At 44.7% G+C, this 19,585-nt stretch overlaps 1 protein-coding gene across 2 annotated transcripts in view; it reads left to right on the forward strand.

Annotated features, from left to right (window-relative positions):
- The first annotated feature begins 1,484 nt into the window (after nt 1–1,484).
- The window catches only part of LGALS8 (galectin 8), a 30,417-nt gene continuing 12,316 nt past the window's right edge, over nt 1,485–19,585 (forward strand). For both annotated transcript variants that reach the window (XM_010384676.2, XM_010384675.2), the window contains exons 1-4: nt 1,485–2,150; nt 3,968–4,111; nt 16,764–16,852; nt 18,150–18,360. In XM_010384676.2, the coding sequence (XP_010382978.1) occupies nt 4,067–4,111; nt 16,764–16,852; nt 18,150–18,360 (345 nt within the window). In that variant the 5' untranslated portion in view covers nt 1,485–2,150; nt 3,968–4,066. The remainder of the gene's footprint in view (nt 2,151–3,967; nt 4,112–16,763; nt 16,853–18,149; nt 18,361–19,585) is intronic.

Here is a 19,585-nt window from a genome sequence, read left to right on the forward strand (position 1 = left end):
GAGACTAAATTGCAGAGGGGCAAGGGCAAAAATAGACCAATTTGGGTACTGCAGTAATAATGTAAGAGATGTGGACTCTATCTAGAAGGGCCCATGAGGTCCTTTGCATGCTAGTATTCTTTACTGCTGTGCCTGGCCATGATAGGCATTCAGTGAATATTTGCTTATTTAAAATTACACACTGGGCTAGTTGAACAACAGTGCCAAATGAGGGAGCTATTTCTAGGAATAAGTTCTTAGGATTTATGAACATTTTAATCCAGATTTTCTTTGTTAACTCTGTGGCCCTTTTACTCAGCCCCATTTGTACCTAAATATGACTTACGAAAGAAACACAGCATTTATGTGTACTTATTTCAACTTATTTTAGCTTTGTAAAGGAGAAGTACTAGGTAGACTCAGGGCCCAGCTTGGTGACTCACGCCTGTAATTTCAGCATTGTGGGAGGCCAAGGCAGGAAGATATTGTGAGCCAGGACTTTGTGACCAGCCTGGGCAACATAGTGGACCCCGTCTGTACAAAAAAATTTTTTTAATTAGCTGGGCATAGTGGTGTGTGTCTGTAGTCCCAGCTACTCCTGAGGCTGAGGTGGGAGGATCACTTGAGGGAAACCCTGTCTCAAAGGGGGTGGGGGCGGGGGAGACTCAGGCAGAATTGTGAAGATATTCAATTGCTCCTGACTTTATCAATAATTTAACACTTCAACCTAACATTGATATCTATTTTATGCAAAGCATTACACTATGCACTGGGGAATGTATAAGACAAGTTCATTTTCTCAAACTACAGTCGAGTTGCACAGATAAAACACATGACACCCACCAGAAGATAACTATAAATCCAAGGCAGTGTATGTCAAGGGTAAATTCACTTATTCAAATTGTATCTTGAGAAGTGTATCAAACTTGGAAAATGGGTAAGAAGGAGAGAAAAGCAACAGAGAATCAGAACATGAGTTCCCAGTTATGGGACTTGTAATGAATTCCTCAATTAAAATAAAAAATAATGAAAACAAAAGCCAAGGAGGAGAAAGCCCATGTTGGTGACACTAAAATATATCTTTCCAAACAAATGTGGATAAAAGTCAAGTAGAGAAGATGAGAACTTTGAGGTCCCTAACAAAACAAACAATAAGCAGCAAGCCATTCCAAGTGGCTGACATGACTTTGTTTCAAACTTTATTTATATTTCTGGCTGGTGTGTTTACAGCCAATAGGTCAAACTATCAGTGTAGAGCCCTGAGAAGCTGGGTATTTACGGAGCATTTAATACGCACAGAATTGTGCTCCATACTGCTTAAACTGTTCCCTATGTGTCCCATTTGGAGAAAACACCCACGCGCAGGGTAACCAGCGAGTGACATGGAGTGGCTGCGAGTCCACGTTATCACTAACAGATGGGGCGCTTTGGGCTGGGCACAGTCCAGCGTACTGAACCCTTCCCCCACCGTTTCACCTATATCCAGAGGTGTGTACTGTCAAAAAGTAGCGCCTTCAGGTCTCTTCTGGCACCGTCTGGACTCTGATCCGAGGCAGATGAGGAAGCTGAGAAAACCCTGGCGTTGACCCCGTGGACCTGGGCGCCCCGGGAAGGCCAGCGCTGGGTCCAGGCAGGCGGGGCCTGTGCGGTGATCACCCTGGTCCCGGAAAGTCCCAGCCCTGAGCGCCCTCCTAGACCTGGAGGCCTGGAACAGCCAAGTGGACGTCGGCCCACTTGCTGTGGAAGAGAAAGCCTTTCTCTTCTTTCCTTCCCATTTTCCTACCACCTTCCACACCACTCAGCCTTCGGGGCAAAGGCAGCCATATCCACCCAGGACACATTCTTTGTCCTTATCCTCTGTGCTCTCCCACGGCAAGCCAGTCACGGTCCAAGGCCCCAGAGGCTGTGCAGGAGGCCGAGCTGGGTGGCGATCAGCGGCGGGTCCCTGTCCAAAATTCAGCAGAGCCGCCAGGGACGCTCCATACACAGAAGGCGCGGCGCGGGGAGGGTGGGGAGACCGCAGCGGGAGGGCGCGCGAGCCGGGAAGTGAACGAGGACTGACTCCTGTGGCTTTCCGTAGCCGCCCACGGAAGCCCGAGCCGGGAACCGGACGGCACCTGGCGGCTGACAAACAACCTGCTCCGTGGAGCGCCTGAAACACCAGTCCTTGGGTGAGTAGCGCGACCCCCGGCCACCAGGACAGTCGCTAGGGGCGTGGCTGCTCTGAGGGTCTCGCCAGTGGAGGATGGCATTCGGATGTCACGGCTCCTAAATCACAGTTTGATGGGTGGGACAGTGTCCAGTCCACCCCAACCCGCAGGTTCTCACCGCGGCAGAGCCGGGGCTGGGTGGCGGGGACGCTGCCTCTGCAAGCGAGGCTGCTCCGGGGCATAAGGGATTATCAGGAGTCGCTGCCTTTCTTGTACATCCCTGGCTGGAGTCAGGTTATTTGTCCTGGGGTGTCACCTCGCTGCAAATCCACCCCACCTGTGCTGCTTTCTACCCTGTTCCCTCCTAACCTGAGGCCTAGAGCCACTGACACGACACGCTCTTTAGGATGCCGAGTCATTTGACTGCAGTATTAAACATTACAAAGGGCAAGTCATGTGAATTCCTTTGACCGTACGTGAAACTTAAGTGATGACTTCTTGTGATGCATACGAAGTGTTCATGCTGGCGGGACCTGTCCCTGGGGATACTTCGGGGGTTGCGTGATTTAATGCAAGCCGATGGCTTAAATTGGGTCACTTGCTGGTTATCACACATGTGTATGGCAACTCGGCGTCCATTCTTTTTGCTCTTGTTCTTGCTTCCTGTATTGAGTCACGGAGCCAGAGTTTTGAGGTTTTGACTAACAAATTAAGTTAATGACATAGACTGGGGTTATATTTAGGTGGTAAACCAAGAGGGATACAGTTTTTTTCTTAATAAAGAAAAAGTAATAGATTTGATCGGTGTGTATTGTTGGTGCGTGGTATAATGACAACTGCTGGAAGTAAAATACAGGAAGCTCTAGTTTCGTTTCCCCTTTAGTTTTGCTTAAAGTCATCGAGTTTTTCCTGGAGTTATTAAATGTAGTGTCCATGGGTGCTTTTTTCTTAAAAAATGTGGCTGATGCTTTCCAACACTCCCCTGCCCTGTGATTTTTTTTTTAAAGCAGCAGAGAAAACTGTATCTTAATAGTATTAAAATTATTGGATTTCCCCACTTTGATTTGTTTAAATTAGAGGAGGAAGAGCAATTCTTTTTATTCACAATAATAAGAGCTAACATAGCACTTACTCTTTCACTATTTTATTAACTCAATCCTCAGAACAAACCAATGATGTGAATACTGTGATTATTGTCCTTTTATGGAAATGAAAAGTGAAATGAATACCTCTGATAATTGTATAGGACTGTTTGATTAGTAATTGCCATTAATTAATTAATTTGTTTTTTTGAGATGGAGTCTCGTTCTGTTGCCCAGGCTGGCGTGCAGTAGCATGATCTTGACTCACTTCAACCTCCGCCTCCTGGGTTCAAGCAATTCTCCTGTCTCAGCCTCCTGAGTAGCTGGGACTGCAGGTGCATGCCACCTCATCTGGCTAATTTTTGTATTTTTAGTAGAGATGGGATTTCACCATATTGTTCAGGCTGGTCTCGAACTCCTGACCTCAGGTGATCCACCCGCCTTGGCCTCCCAAAGTGCTGGGATTACAGGCGTGAGCCACCATGCCTGGTCTCTTTTAGTATTTTTAATAATAAATTCCATGTTAGAAATTTTCTACTGATGTATTTTTTAAGTCAGTATTTCCTACACTCACAATCCAAAATTGTTTAGTATATGAGCACACTGGTAAGAATGGGAGGCAGATCTTTGCTTGTAATAACATTCTATCATTTGGTAAATATCAGTAACATAATATATAATTTAAATTTTAAAACAGGATATGAAGAAAAATGCTACATGCTTACTTTTCTTTTCCTCTATTTTTACTTTACACAGGGCCAGTGCCTCAGTTTCAATCCAGGTAACCTTTAAATGAAACTGGCCTAAAATCTCAGGTCATACACAGAAGAGACTCCAACAAGAAGCTGGAAAAGAATGATGTTGTCATTAAACAACCTACAGAATATCATCTATAACCCGGTAACTGATTTCTAGAAAATAACGTTTTACCTATGCCAGGATTGAGAGCAGATCCAATAGAATATTAATTATCCATTGGGAGACAGGGCAAGAATAAAAGCCAGTGAACATATTTAAAGCACCTACTATGTAATAGGGATGGTGGTGGGCGCTGACTACAAAACAGCTGTTGTCCTCTAGTGGAGGAAGAAGTCACAATGACAATATGACGTGACGAAACAGTGTTATGAACAGGGAACATTTGGGTAGAGTGGAGGGAATGCCAACTTTTGGTAATGGGAGGAGGCTCAGCTAATCATAAATTGTAGTTTTTAAAGGCAAATGGATTTCTTACTCTACAAATTTTTCATTTTCTTTTTTAATTAGAGCTGTCCTTGAGAATTAAATGTCTCGATCTTTCCCTCAGCCTTTTAAATACTGCTTGGCACTTGAGCAGGGAAAATGTCAAAAGCCAATGGGGAGACGGAGAGTGAGAAGTAGTAAAGGGTCTCGTGCAGTTCAGGCTGGACCTAGAACCCCTGAATGACTGTAATTGCTGGAAATTGCCCTGTAATCCTCAGCAGTAAAGAGCTTGTTTTAGTTTTATGTGGTGGTAAGAATCTTTAGGAATGTCTAGTTTCCACTTATCTGAAGCTGAATCCTGAATTGAGGTCTGGGAAAGGACAGCCACTTTTTTAGTAAACCCCCTAGAAGATTCTTGGGCAAAAGGAAGGCTGAGAATCCTTGAAATAAGGCCCGAAACCAGTTTTGTGAGTGTGTGTGGGTTCAAGTTTTTGTCATTTACTTTATAGCTGTAATTCCTTTTTCCCTAAGTTTTAATGTCATTGTATAAGAATGAGGTAACACTGCTGTATCAAGCAAAGTCAGTTTTAGGAGAAACAGCCGTTCAGTGGTAGTAAGTTTAAAAAAGATGACTTCTTGAAGTGGAAGCTAGTGAGACATTTAAGATGACTTTGTGCATGTTAGAGTGAAAAACATCTCAAGGTTGTAAACTGATTTCCTGCAAAGATCTTAAAAAACAACAACAAACCAGGCTGCCTGCCAGGGGTATCTGAAGTTTCATTTTGGCTCAACCTGGGAGAGTGGATGAAGGTTACACTGTTCAGCTCTGCTCTTCACACAGAAAAGAAGATACTTTTATAGATACAATTTTTATAGATTTTATACAAATTTTATAGATACACTTTTATAGATACACTTTATAGATACACTTTTATAGATACAATTCCTGCGTATCTTGATTCTCTTATACTGATGATTCCTGTAGTTTCTGGGGTCAGTACTCTCAACTATTGAGGTGGAACAAAAATAAGTAGACCTCATTTCCTGAGGAAGGGGATCTGGAGATGTCGTTCTGCTCCAGAGCAGAAAATGCCTTCACTCCTGTGGCATGGCCTGGATGCTGTTCTGAGGATAATGCATTTCCAAGGGAGATCTTTTTGGCAAATAGCTTTTTTTCTTTCTTTTTAAATTTCTCTGTTATTAGTTCTCACAAAAGAGTAGGAAAGGTTAGAGGTAGAAAGACGGAACTGAATGGCAAAAACATTTTGCTCTGTCTTTAAATTTCACTACTGTAAAATATTTATAGTATTAAGGGCCCATATTGCACTGAATTTCTTTCATTTGTAGCTAGTTGCCCTTTCAGTGTTCCAAAAACAAAAGGCTGTAAATAACTTATTTTATTTATTCAATGAATTAAAAAAAATTTTTTTTGAGACATAGTTTCCCTCTGGTTGCCCAGGCTGGAGTGAAATGACGGAATCTCGGTTCACTGCAATTTCTGCTTCCCAGGTTCAAGCAATTCTAGTGCCTGAGCCTCCTGAGTAGCTGGGACTATAGGCACATGCTACCATGCCCAGATAATTTTTGTGTTTTTAGTAGATACAGGGTTTCACCATGTTGGCCAGGCTGGTCTCAAACTCCTGACCTCAGGTGATCTGCCCATCTTGGCCTCCAAAAGTGCTGGGATTATAGGCATGAGGCACCGTGCCTGGCCAACTTAGTTGTTTAAAGTTAATCAATTAGTATATTTTATAAGCTAGACTTAGGAAAACTGTTTTCGGCCAGGCATGGTGGCTCACGCCTGTAATCCCAACACTTTGGGAGGCTGAGGCAGGTGGATCACGAGGTCAGGAGTTCAAGACCAGCCTGGCCAAAATGGTGAAAATAAAAAATACAAAATTATTTTTTTGTATCTCTACTAAAAAATACAAAAATTAGCCAGGCGTGGTGGTGGCCTCCTGTAGTCCCAGCTACTCGGGAGGCTGAGGCAGGAGAATTGCTTGAACCTGGGAGGCGGAGGTTGCAGTGAGCCAAGATGGTGCCACTGCACTCCAGCCTGGGTGACAGAGCGAGACTCCATCTCAAAACAAACAAACAAACAAACAAAAACACACACACACACAAAACCTGTTTTCTTGAATCATGGTTATTTTGTTACTGATAGGTTTAATGAGTAAATATTTATTGAGTGTCAGTTGTATTCTTTATTAGGCATTATAAACACATCGCCACTTTTTAATTTTTATTTCATTAATGTTTCCAATTTTTTTTTTTTTTTTTTAAGACAGAGGCTCGCTCTGTCACCCACGCTGGAGTGGAGTGGTGCAATCTTACCCCACTGCAACCTCCACCTCCTGGGCTCAGCCTCGCAAATAGCTGGGACTACAGGCATGCACCACCATGCCTGGCTAATTTTTGTATTTTTTTTTTGGTAGAGACAGAGTTTTGCCATGTTTCTCAGTCTGGTCAAGCACTCCTCCTGCCTTGGCCTCCCAAAATGTTGGTATTACAGGCGTGAGCCACCATGCCTGGCCTATTTCTAATATTTTGGTCCACATTGGCTGTTAGACCAACTGTCCACATTAAGTTTTCTTGGAAAAGATGAAGTAAATATTATGACTGGCCTATGTATTTTTTTCCCTATTTAGTATATTTCTTTGACTAGTTCAACTGATAGAATTCCAAGACTTAGTCAGGCTCTAAGGCTGGGTCCAGAGGCTCACGCCTGTAATTCCACTACTGTGGGAGGCCAAGGCTAGTGGATCACTTGAGCCCAGGAGTTCAAGACCAGTTTGAGCAACATAGTGAGACCTTGTCTCTCTATAAAAATACAAAAATTAGCTGGGCATTGTGGTGCACGACTGTAGTCCCAGCTACGAGGAAGGCTGAGGTGGGAGGATTGCTTGAGCCCAGGAGGTTGAGGCTGTAGTGAGCAGTGAGTGTGACTCTGTGCTCCAGTCTGGGTGACAGAGCAAGAACCAAGCTCAAAAATAAAAATAAAAAGTCAGAGGCTGGGCGCGGTGACTCATGCCTGTAATCCCAGCACTTTGGGAAGCTGAGGCGGGAGGATCACTTGAGGTCAGGAGTTCGAGACCAGCCTGACTAACATAGTGAAACCCCGTCTCTACTAAAAATACAAAAATTAGCCAGGCGTGGTGGGGGCCTGTGATTCCAGCTACATGGGAGGTTGAGGCAGGAGAATTGCTTGAACCTGGGAGGTGGAGGTTGCAGTGAGCCAAGATTACACAAGTACACTGCAGCCTGGGCGACAGAGTGATACTTCATCAGAAAGAAAGAGAGAGAGAAGAGAGAGAGAGAGAAAGAAAAGAAAGAAAGAAAGGAAGAAAAGGAAGGAAGGAAGAAAGAAAGGAAGAAAGAAAGAGAAAGGAGGAGGAGGGGAGGGAGGGAAGGAAGGAGGGAGGAAGGAAGGAAGGAAAGAAGGAAGGAAGGCAGGCAGGCAGGCAGGAAGGCTTCCTTTTCTGTTTTTTTTTTTTTTTTTTTCTTTTCTTTTCTTTTCTTTTATTTACTTATCTTATTTTAGAGAGGGAGGCTTGCTCTGTTGCCCAGGCTGGAGTGCAGTGGTGCGATCTCATCTCACTGCCACCTCTGCCTCTTGGGTTCTAGCAATTCTCCTGCCTCAGCCTCCCGAGTAACTGGGACTACAGGTGCACACCGCCATGCCCAGCTAATTTGTTATTTTGTATTTTAGTAGAGACAGGATTTCATCATGTTGCCCAGGCTGGTCTCGAACTCCTGAGCTCATCTTGGCCTCCCAAAGTGCTAGGATTAGAGGCGTGAGCCACAGCACCTGGCTGCTTCCTTTTCTTTCTATTCAATTTGAATGAATAATTTGGAAGATAGTATCTTTACTTCATACCAGGAATGCTGTCAGTGAAATTTCTTGTTTGGCGGTTCATTATCTACCTATATATTTTTATTTTTCTTGTTGTTTATAGAGTTCTTAAGGTATGATTAAATGCTAGCTGGTTAAGAAATTATTTAGAAATGAAACAGAATTGGTTGTTACTCTAAGTTAATAAGCCGCTTGTCAACATGAATCCTATCTGGTACTGAAAAGCAGATCATTCCGGTTTTCTTAGGAACCTTGTTTCCATGTTTATCCTTTTGTCCTTAGTATTCTAAGTACCTCCCTTTTTACCTTATAATTTAGTCTTAAAACACAACACAGGCAAGTCTTTCTTTTGTAACCTGTGAGGTCCCGCCAGCCTTTGTGCTGGTTCTCTTCGTTTTTTGCTGCCTGCCTTCCTGAGTGGATTTCCTTGCTAAGGCTCTGCCCACTGATTTTTCACTCTCTTAATTTCTTTCTTGGTTTTACTAGTGAAATTCTGTCTTTAATGTCTCTTTCTTTTTTTTTTTATTTTTTTTTTGAGACGGAGTCTCGCTCTGTCGCCCAAGCTGGAGTGCAGTGGCCGGATCTCAGCTCACTGCAAGCTCCGCCTTTCGGGTTCACGCCATTCTCCTGCCTCAGCCTCCCGAGTAGCTGGGACTATAGGCGCCCGCCACCTCGCCCGGCTAGTTTTTTTTATTTTTTAGTAGAGACGGGGTTTCACCGGGTTAGCCAGGATGGTGTCGATCTCCTGACCTTGTGATCCGCCCGTCTCGGCCTCCCAAAGTGCTGGGATTACAGGCTTGAGCCACCGCGCCCGGCTAATGTCTCTTTCTTTTATGTCTTTACCGATCACTCATAGATTTTTTTTTCCATATGTATCCAGTTCCAGCCTTTCACCTAATGTGAACCTCCAACTCTCAGTTGCTCAGCCAGACCTTCAAGACGAGGAGTTCAAAACCAAACTTGCGTCTTCCTTCCCAAACCAGCTTTCCTCTTGCAGTTTTCTATTTCTGTCAGTATCCTTCTACTGTTTAACTTTTGCCTCCACCCTTGTTTCCTAGTACCCAATAGTTGGAAGATAGTCTGTCTTCAAAATTTGAAGCTATATTTATGTCCAAACCAGTGGCTTTTCCTTTTTTTAAAAAAATTTTCATTAAAAAAATTTAAAGATAATATGTGCATCATTTTTTAAAAATTCAAACAGTATTTAAGAGTTTCAGTGGAACATGCATTTTCCTTTTACCCTGGCATTTAGTTTTACTCCCCGAGGGCAATCACTTTTTACTGGTTTTTAAAAATATATCCTTCCTGAGATAGTTATGCATATCCAAAAGTGTGTGTGTTGTGTATGTCACTTTTTATGTATCACTGTCTCTTTACATGCATGCATTTTACTATATATACTGTTTTCTACCCTGCTTTTTCTATTTGACCTATTTTGGAAATGTCAGTTTATTTAGAACCTGCTCATTTATTTTAACAGCTGCATAATTAGTAGTAAAACTTACGTAAGCAGTCCCTTGTTAAGGTCTGTGTCTTTTTGCGATGATATCCGGTGCTATAGTGAACATCCTTGTGTATGCATCTTGGTGCACCTGTGCTAAGTATTTCTGTAGGATAAATCTGTAAAAGTGGAATCACTAGGTCAAAAGGTATGATCCATTTTATTTACTTATTTATTTTATTTATTTATTTATTTTTGAGATGGAGTCTTGCTCTGTCGCCCAGGCTGGAGTGCAGTGGCGCGATCTCGGCTCACTGCAAGCTCCACCTCCCGGGTTCACACCATTCTCCTGCCTCAGCCTCCTGAGTAGCTGGGACTACAGGTGCCCGCCACCACGACTGGCTAATTTTTTTTTGTATTTTTAGTAGAGATGGGGTTTCAGCGTGTTAGCCAGGATGGTCTTGATCTCCTGACCTCAAGATCCACCCATTTCAGCCTCCCAAAGTGCTGGGATTACAGGCATGAACCACCGTGCCCAGCCCCATTTTATTATCTTTATTTGCTTGGATCCTTCTTAGCTTTTTCCATGTTAAAGATGTTGACAGTTGTCCTCTTATTGAAATTTATGAATCCATTGACTCCCTTGATATTATCGCACTGGACTGACTGATTCTTCTCTCTCCGTTCTCTTCTCACCCCATGTTGAGGTCCCCAAGGTCACACCCAGTTTTGATGACTCACCAGCACAGAGTTGTACCTGTGGCTATGATTTATTGCAGTGAAAGAATATAGAGCCGGGCGCGGTGGCTCAAGTCTGTAATCCCAGCACTTTGGGAGGCTGAGACGGGTGGATCACGAGGTCAGGAGATCGAGACCATCCTGGCTGACATGGTGAAACCCCGTCTCTACTAAAAAATAAAAAAAAATAGCCGGGCGAGGTGGCGGGTGCCTGTAGTCCCAGCTACTCGGGAGGCTGAGGCAGGAGAATGGCCTAAACCCGGGAGGCGGAGCTTGCAGTGAGCTGAGATCCGGCAACTGCACTCCAACGTGGGCGACAGAGCGAGACTCCGTCTCAAAAAAAAAAAAAGAAAAGAAAAGAAAAGAAAGGATATAGAGCAAAATTGCAAAGGGAAAGGCACCGAGGGTGCAGTCCAGGGAAAACTCAGTGCAAGTTCCAAGGTCTCCTCCCACCGGGGCCACATAGGATGTGCTTACATCCTCCAGCAATAATTTGTGACAACACTTGTGAAATGTTGTCTGCCAGGGAAGCTCATTAGAGACTCAGTCCCTAGGGTTTTTATTGGAGGCTGGTCACATAAGCACCCTCACACATAATCAAAAAATTCTAGTCTCCCAGAAGGAAAGCAGGTGTTTAGCATAACCATATTATTTGCATAAACAATTCAGGTACAGGAAATCCCCATTATCAGGTTGGTGGGTGCCCTTCTAAAATCTCAAGTTCCTAGACACCAGCCAGGGGCCTGCCTTGTAAGGAGGCCTTTCAAGGACAGCAGTCAGGCCTGCCAGTGTTAACTCTTTCCTGCAAACCTCCTAATTTCAGAAACCACTGAGCCTTTGCTGCCTGACCTGTCCTGCTTTTCAATTTCTTTATCTGCTTTGGTATCTTTACAAAGGATCTTTACCCTGACTTTTAAATGTGTGCTCTGGCTATTCACCCAGAGTGTGGTTCTGAGTCTCCAAGTCTTCTCAGCAGATTTGCTCTTAGATGTTCTGCCAACGCTTCACACCAAGTGTCACAAACTAAACTCGTCATCTTCCTTCTGCAACCTGTCTCCCAGGCCAGGTGCGGTGGCTCATGCCTGTAATCCCAGTACTTTGGGAGGCCAAGGTGGGTGGATCACCTGAGGTCAGGAGTTCGAGACCAGCCTGGCCAACGTGGTAAAACCCATCTGTACTAAAAATACAAAAAAAATTAGCTGGATGTGGTGGCGGGCACCTGTAATCCCGGCTATTCAGGAGGCTGAGGCGGGAGAATCTCTTGAACCCAGAAGGCGGAGGTTGCAGTGAGCCGAGATGGCGCCATTGCACTCCAGCCTGGGCAACAAAAGTGAAACTCTGTCTCAAGAAAAAAAAAAAAAAGAAACCTGTTTCCCCCTTCAGCTTTGTCATTTATTTAGTGGCCCTATGTAGACAATTTCCTTTGAAACATCTCTTGGACTTCTCTGCTCTTCCAGGGCCATTGCTACCAACGTGGATTGTGTCCTTACGGCTTCACGGCAGGTTTACGGCAGCAGTCAGTCACCTAGATGACCTCCTGACCTCTGGCTTATTTCACCCCACTGGACTGTTGTTCCTAAGCACTTCTTTCGTATGCCCCTCTCAAATCTGACCCTGGCTGTACCTTTCTTTACTCCCTGACTACTCACTGAGAGCAGATGGGTCTTGTCTTTTCCTGCCTCTCTGCTTTTGTAAAATGCCATTTCTACCTGAAATGGCAACTGAAATCGTACCTTCTTCATAAACTGTCTTTGGCTACCTCAGTTAGAATTCCTTATCCCATTTTCCTGAAGCATTTCTTTGACTCTTCTTTACGGCACCCCCCCCCCCGCCTTTTTTTTTTTTTTTTTTGCAGAGTTTTTTTTCTGGGGCAGAGTTTCGCTCTTGTTGCCCAGGTTGGAGTGCAATGGCCTGATCTCAGTTCACTGCAGCCTCTGCCTCCCGGGTTCAAGTGATTCTCTTGCCTCAGTCTCCTGAGTAGCTGCGATTACAGTCATGGGCCACCACACCCAGCTAATTTTGTATTTTTAGTAGAGATGGGGTTTCTCCATGTTGGTCAGGCTGGTCTTCAACTCCCAACCTCAAGTGATCGGCCCACCTCGACCTCCCAAAATGCTGGGATTACAGGTGTGAGCCACCGTGCCTGGACCCCATTTTTTTTTTTTAAAGATGTTGAATTGGTCAGAGTTTGTAGTTACAAGCAACAGAAGCCAACTCTTTAAGCAGAAAAGGAATTTGCTAAATGATAGTGCCGCTGGGAGAATAGGTAGCCACAGATACACAAGCATGCTGTAGGACCGTTCCCATGAAGAGGCATCTGTTGTCACCACTGGACACAGATGGTACTGTGTCTCTGCTACTTTATCAATGCCACTGCTGTCTCTGACCCCAGATGTAGCTCCCTCTGACCCTGGATATAGCTCCCTCTGGCCCCAGATATAGCCCCCTCTGACCCTGGATATAGCTGCCTCTGACCCCGGATGTAGCCCCCTCTGACCCTGGATATAGCTGCCTCTGACCCCGGATGTAACTTTCTCCAACCCCAGATACCGCTGCTGCCCCCTTGCCAGAGTGAATACTGCATCATTGTGGCTGCTTCTTGTCACTGGTTCTTTCTTAAAATCTGAGCTGGAAATTCTAATTGGCAGTTTTGTCCCCTGCTTTTACCTTGTTGCAGTCTAGATGAGGTCTAATGTTCATAGGGTAGGGGATTTTCCAGATATGGAAGGGGATACCAATTTTCAACAGCCAAACAGAGTATCACATTTTCGCTCTAATTATGTTTCCTGGGTGTCTGACTCTTACGCTTCTTTCTAGCTGCAGTCTGCCTAATAGAGAGCCTTGCATTTAATAAGTAATCATCAAAAAGGCAAAGCGACATGAATCAGCAAGGGTGTTTTGGCAAATAACACCAAACCTGACTGTGGCATAAGCTTGCGGTATCGTCTCCAGTGTGATCAGATCATATTTTAATTTTTTTAATGTAAATTAATAATGATCTGTGAATCACCAAAGTAGCTTGGAGTAGCCTAGAAAACAATGAATATCCTCCATTTTCACAGGAGCCATACAGTCGTGGGTTAAATGAGTCAGCAGCAGCGCACTGTGTCTCATAGTTAAAAAAAAAAAAAATTACTGAAGTAATGCAGGATCTTTTCTGAAGTAGAAAGCATGACCCCAGAAAACTAAAGCAGCAAGTGGCCACCATTCTTAGCATAGTTGTTTCTCAAACTGGAATAACCTATTAACAGTTGTGAACAAGGTATTAAAAGTGATGGGACCGGGTATGGTGGCTCATCCAGAAGCTCATTACCTCCCAAAGCAACCGCAGCACTTTGGGAGAATCACTTTGAGCCCGGGAGTTCGAGACCAGCCCGGCCAACATGGCAAAACCCCATCTCTACTAAAAATACAAAAAATTAGCTGGGCATCCCAGCTACTTGGAAGGCTGAGGCAGGAGAATGTTGAACCCGGGAGGTGGAGGTTGCAGTGAGCTGAGATCATGCCACTGCACTCTAGCCTGGGGGATAGAGTGAGACTCTGTCTTTAAAAAAAAAAAAAAAAAAGTGATGGGAATAGATTGTTTTGTCTCAAAAAGCTCTTTCCAGCTCTAAAATTAAGCATATAATTAAAAATACTTTTGTGGTTATAAAAATATCGATGCTTATTATAGACATCTGCAAAGTAAGAAAGTAGATGAAGAAAAAAATTAAAATCCCATCATCCCCCATGAAAACTATTGTTATCATTTTTGGCTGACTTCTTTAGTGTTTTTCTTTTTTTAGTTTTGAATTTTTTTGAGTATGTAGTAGGTATATCTATTTATGGGGTATATGGGATATTTTGATGCAGGATACGATGTGATTAATTAGCATGGTTTTCTTTTTAATGCTTGTATTTATTTAGTTGAAATCATACTATATATGCCTTTATAGATTACTTTCTCACTTATATTACTAAAATTTGTGTTATTAAATATTTTGCATAAATATCATTTTATTTTATTTTATTTTATTTTATTTTATTTATTTATTTTTTTGAGACGGAGTCTTGCTCTGTCGCCCGGGCTGGAGTGCAGTGGCCGGATCTCAGCTCACTGCAAGCTCCGCCTCCCGGGTTTACGTCATTCTCCTGCCTCAGCCTCCCGAGTAGCTGGGACTACAGGCGCCCGCCACCTCGCCCGGCTAGTTTTTTGTATTTTTAGTAGAGACGGGGTTTCACCGTGTTAGCCAGGATGGTCTCGATCTCCTGACCTCGTGATCCGCCCGTCTCAGCCTCCCAAAGTGCTGGGATTACAGGCTTGAGCCACCACGCCCGGCCATAAATATCATTTCAACATGAAATTTGAAGTTATAAAAACCTCTCATTTTATTAAGAGGTTAACGCTATGAAACATGCTGCTATATATTCTTGGAACCAGCTGTGACCCAAAAGATCAAGGTAGGGATGTAGGTCCTTCCCCATTCTCTACACACAAAATCAGCTACTCTGATGTGCAGCTGTAGCCCCAGTGTACACTCTCTGTTATATTTTTTGTTCTCTGATGTCATGGGCCTTCTACCCTACTCCTAGCAATTGCTATGACAGCAAATAGATAACTGGCTTCCATAATTTCCCATCTTACTGCCTAAGGCAACAGGGAGCTTGTGGGCTCAGCTTGCAGTTCAGCAGCTGCTTTGTTGCCTCTCCTCTATAGGTATGAGGCCTGCCAGAGCCCACTTTTCAGACAGGTGAGAGTTCGTTCATTCACCATGCAATTACCGATTGTCTCTTGACCTCTCTCCTGGGGAGGTAAAGGTGATGAGCCAATCCTGTCCCCTGTAGCTCACAGTCTAGGCAAACTGACATGCAAACAAACAGAATCCAAAGTGCTATCATTGAAGCCTCTGAGAGGGGCTGACTCAGTCAGCCTAGGGAGCTTGAAGAAGGCTCCACAGAGGAGGCTGTGCCTGAAGTCGATTTCAGTTTAGGAGCCACCAATTGATAATCACTTTTCTGTGGCCCGTCTTATTTTATTTCTTATTTCTTGACAATCAGAAGTACCTTGGGTAGGTTTTACCATGCACATCGTAATTTGGGTGAGCTTGGTGTGAGGCTTAATGGTGTGTGGGCTGCACATCCTGGTCAGATGCTCCAGATGGAGGCAGATGGTTGTGATGCAGGAGAGGCAGCCACACAGCACAGGTCCCCAGCCAGTGGACTGAGAGGACAGTGTAGTCATCTCTGGGGAAGGGGAATGACAAGATCTGGTAGTGTGGCAGGTCCCAGAAAAAAGGGCTGGGTTCTGGGCAGTGAGGGTGCAGGTTGAGACCTGAATACTGGGTGGGGCCAACTGTAAGAGCCCACGCCTGCAGACTGGACTGGTCCAAGGCAGGTGGATGCCGTGTCTTGAAGGCCCACAGGCACCCACTCATCCTCATGATCATGCAGTTCTCTGGTTTCTCACAGTGCAGTCTGGGTTGCAGTCTGGGAGTCCAACAGAGAAGAGCAGGCCCTGGAATCCCAGGTGTGGGGGTCTGGCTTAACTTGGAGTTTCCTTCAGAGGCAGTGAGTGCTTGTCATCGTCTTCATCAGCATTGGCTTTTGGGCCTAGTATGGCCTTGAACTTTCTGTCGGGATCAGCAGTGGAACAGTGGGAAAAGGAATGAGTAGACATGGCATTGCAACAACTGTGTTTTTTTTTTTTTTTTTCTATTAGAATTATCATATTAAGCAGAAGTTTTGCTTCACAAACTCTCAGCCAAATACAAACTACTGTGAATAGTATTTTGTGTCTTGTGTCTCTTTCCAAAGAGACATAGTGGTTTGCAGCTATTGCAAATATCCTGGCCATGCGGTTCCTTTATTTTTTATTTTTATTTTTATTTTTTTTTGAGACGGAGTCTCGCTCTGTCGCCCAAGCTGGAGTGCAGTGGCCAGATCTCAGCTCACTGCAATCTCCGCCTCCCGGGTTCACGCCATTCTCCTGCCTCAGCCCCCCGAGTAGCTGGGACTACAGGCATCCGCCACCTCGCCTGGCTAGGTTTTTGTACTTTTTAGTAGAGACGGGGTTTCACCGTGTTAGCCAGGATGGTCTCGATCTCCTGACCTTGTGATCCGCCCGCCTCGGCCTCCCAAAGTGCTGGGATTACAGGCTTGAGCCACCGCGCCCTGGCGCGGTTCCTTTTTATAGCTGTTTGAATAGGAAAGATGACTTGGAAAATGCTGGATTCTGAGCAGATTTATGTGCAGTCTTAAAAAACATAGTTTTTCTCTATCAATAATGAGTTTGGATTGTAATTGCTTAGAAAGTAATGTTGTTTATGTAAACGTGCATTTGTTCACATTTTTTTTCTTAGGTAATCCCGTATGTTGGCACCATTCCTGATCAGTTGGATCCTGGAACTTTGATTGTAATACGTGGGCATGTTCCTAGTGACGCGGACAGGTAAGATCATTGTGCTGAAGGAAGGAGCATGAATAAGCTGTCTTTCTGTGATTGTGGAATGATAACAAAGAGTAATGTGGGAGAGACCATTTGATACTTTGAGGCCTAATTTGCTTTCATCAGCAGCCCTGGCCAAGGTGCTGAGGAGCGGGGAATGAATGACTAAATAAAGGTTATTGGGATTTATTTCATTGCTGTAAGTCTGATTTCAGTATAAAAAATTAAACTATCAGCTGGATGTGGTGACTTACACATGCTTTTCCAGCACTTTGGGAGGCCAAGGCGGGAGGACTGTTAGAGGCCAGAAGTTCGAGACCAGCCTGGGCAACATAGTGAGACCCCCCCATCTGTAAAAAAAAAAATATATAAAAATTAACTGGGCATAGTGGTGTGCGCCTGTAGTTCCAGCTACTCAGGGGGCTGAGGTAGGAGGATCACTTGAGCCCAGGAGTTTGAGGTTGCAGTGAGCTGTGATCAAGCCACTGCACTCCAGACTGGGTGACAAAAATAAAAAAAAAAGAAAAAGAGAAAAAGAATTAGGTATGTCATTAAAGAAAGGAATTGTGGTCAGATGACAGGGACAGTCTAGTTGTAGTCTGACATTCCCACAGCATCACAGATCTAGTTCAGATGGTTTTACTGAAACTTGCTTTGGATGCAAGCTGTGGTATCGTTAGTGTTGGGCTTGGCTCTGTGTACCTAACACCTGAAGAGCAGTGGTTTAAGTGAGATGTGAAAATTAAGTCTCAAGGAGACAGGCCTTTCAGTCAACTCCTTCAAGTTGTTAGAGAAGTAGACTCCTTCCAGCTCACCACTCTGCTATCTTGAGGGTGAGGTGAGGTCCCTTTTCCCGTTATCCTTGGCAGCTAGATTTCCAGCCCTCACCTCTGTGCTTTGGGTAGCTGGATGGGTGCACACGGTGTTTTCGGGGAAGCAGAGATGGACAAAAGGCAAGTGCTTGCTGACTTTGAAGGCAGTTTCCAGTAGTCTTCCCCGAGCCCTTCACTTCCATCTTATCAGCAGAGCTTTAGCTGCACAGGCAGGCCTGGCTGCAAGGAAGGCTGGGAAAGGTAGGTTTTTATTCTGGGCAGATTCAGACCCATTTCAAACTCAGGGGCTGTGTTACTGAGGAAGACAGAAAAGAAGATTAGGCAGCCAGCTCCTTCGGCCTCAGTGAATGAACGAGGAGGGATCCGTCAGCCCCGTCACTGGGCCTGGAGTGTAGTGCCTGCTGGGCCTTTCCCGGGAGCTTTCCTTTCTGAGTGCTCTTGGGGCCCCTGTGTCTTCCCTCATACAGATTCCAGGTGGATCTGCAGTACGGCAGCAGCGTCCAACCTCGAGCCGACGTGGCCTTTCATTTCAATCCTCGTTTCAAAAGGGCCGGCTGCATTGTTTGCAATACTTTGATAAAAGAAAAATGGGGACGGGAAGAGATCACCTATGACACGCCTTTCAAAAGAGAAAAGTCTTTTGAGATCGTGATTATGGTGCTGAAGGACAAATTCCAGGTAGGTTTTGGAGAGGGACAGGTTGAGTCCTCATGAGCGAGCAGGACTGCACAGGGGCGCTTTTCACGTTTGTGAGCCCGGCCTTATATTTCCTACACCTGAGACATTGTTTGGCTTTGTGGTTTTTCTCCATAAAAGGACCAGGAAGGCACCTAAATGTGAGGTGTGGCACCACTACTCTCCAGCCAGTTGTTGCCGTGCAGAACTATGGTCCATTGTGACCAGATCTTTTTATTAGATCCTATTTCTCCTAGCAGGACTGAGTTCTGAATTGACACAGTATTATGTTAGTGATGGGGGGGTAAGTTATAATATAACCGCCACCATCCAAAGAGCTAACAAGGGCAATCCTAGCATAGAAATCAGAAGGGTTTTAGAAATTCAAGTCTTGCCACAAGATACTTCTGTAGGATCGAGATTTTAGATCCAGAGGAGATCCTAGAAATCCTTGATGTCACTTCCATCTCTGGCTTCATGGAGTGTCTTATACCTAGCGCATATGTTTACGGTTGAATTTGGTCCTAGAGGCTCTTACACCTGCTGGCCCTCCGGCCTGTGGAGCTTTCCCAGAGTAGAGGTTTGTACCAATGTGAGAGCAGACCCGCATGTCTCTGGCGCAGATCCTTTCTGCTCTTCAGGATACCGCTCCCGCCCGAAAATCTTTCTGAATCTCCCAAACTCCATTCCCCTCTCCCTTCTCTGGCCTTTCCAGCCCGTGTCTGTATCATTCTTTTTAACAGTTTTTTTTTTTACCAGTTGTGCTTTGGCTTTATGTGTTTATTTTGCCCCCCACAATGGGATTTTAAGTTCCTTAAGTCAGAGACTGTATTGTATGCTGCTTGCGTGTTCTGCCTATAACCTAACCTGGTACCTGGCATTTGAGAGGGAGGGAGGAGGAGCGACGTAGAGTGCTGAGGACCTGCGGAAGCCACTTTCTTGTCATCTCGCTACTGTAGTCTGTTGAGGTAGAGATTGTTCCTACTTCAGAATATGAAAACCGAATCTTAAATATGTTGAGTAACTTGTCCATATTAGTTTTATTTAGCAAAGTCAACAGATTTTGATCTTTAACCTGGGTTCACAACCTCCAGGGCACCTGTGCCTGGGCTTCCAGGAGACCTTCGAACCCAGATGTCTCACATGTATGCAGAGGCGCACACAAGCACACGCACCTGTATTTGTGACTGCGTGTTTGTCTGGGGAGAGAGTTCCTGGTGCTTAATCA

Source organism: Rhinopithecus roxellana, chromosome 8, assembly GCF_007565055.1.
Source record: "Rhinopithecus roxellana isolate Shanxi Qingling chromosome 8, ASM756505v1, whole genome shotgun sequence".
NCBI classification, from domain to species: domain Eukaryota; kingdom Metazoa; phylum Chordata; class Mammalia; order Primates; family Cercopithecidae; genus Rhinopithecus; species Rhinopithecus roxellana.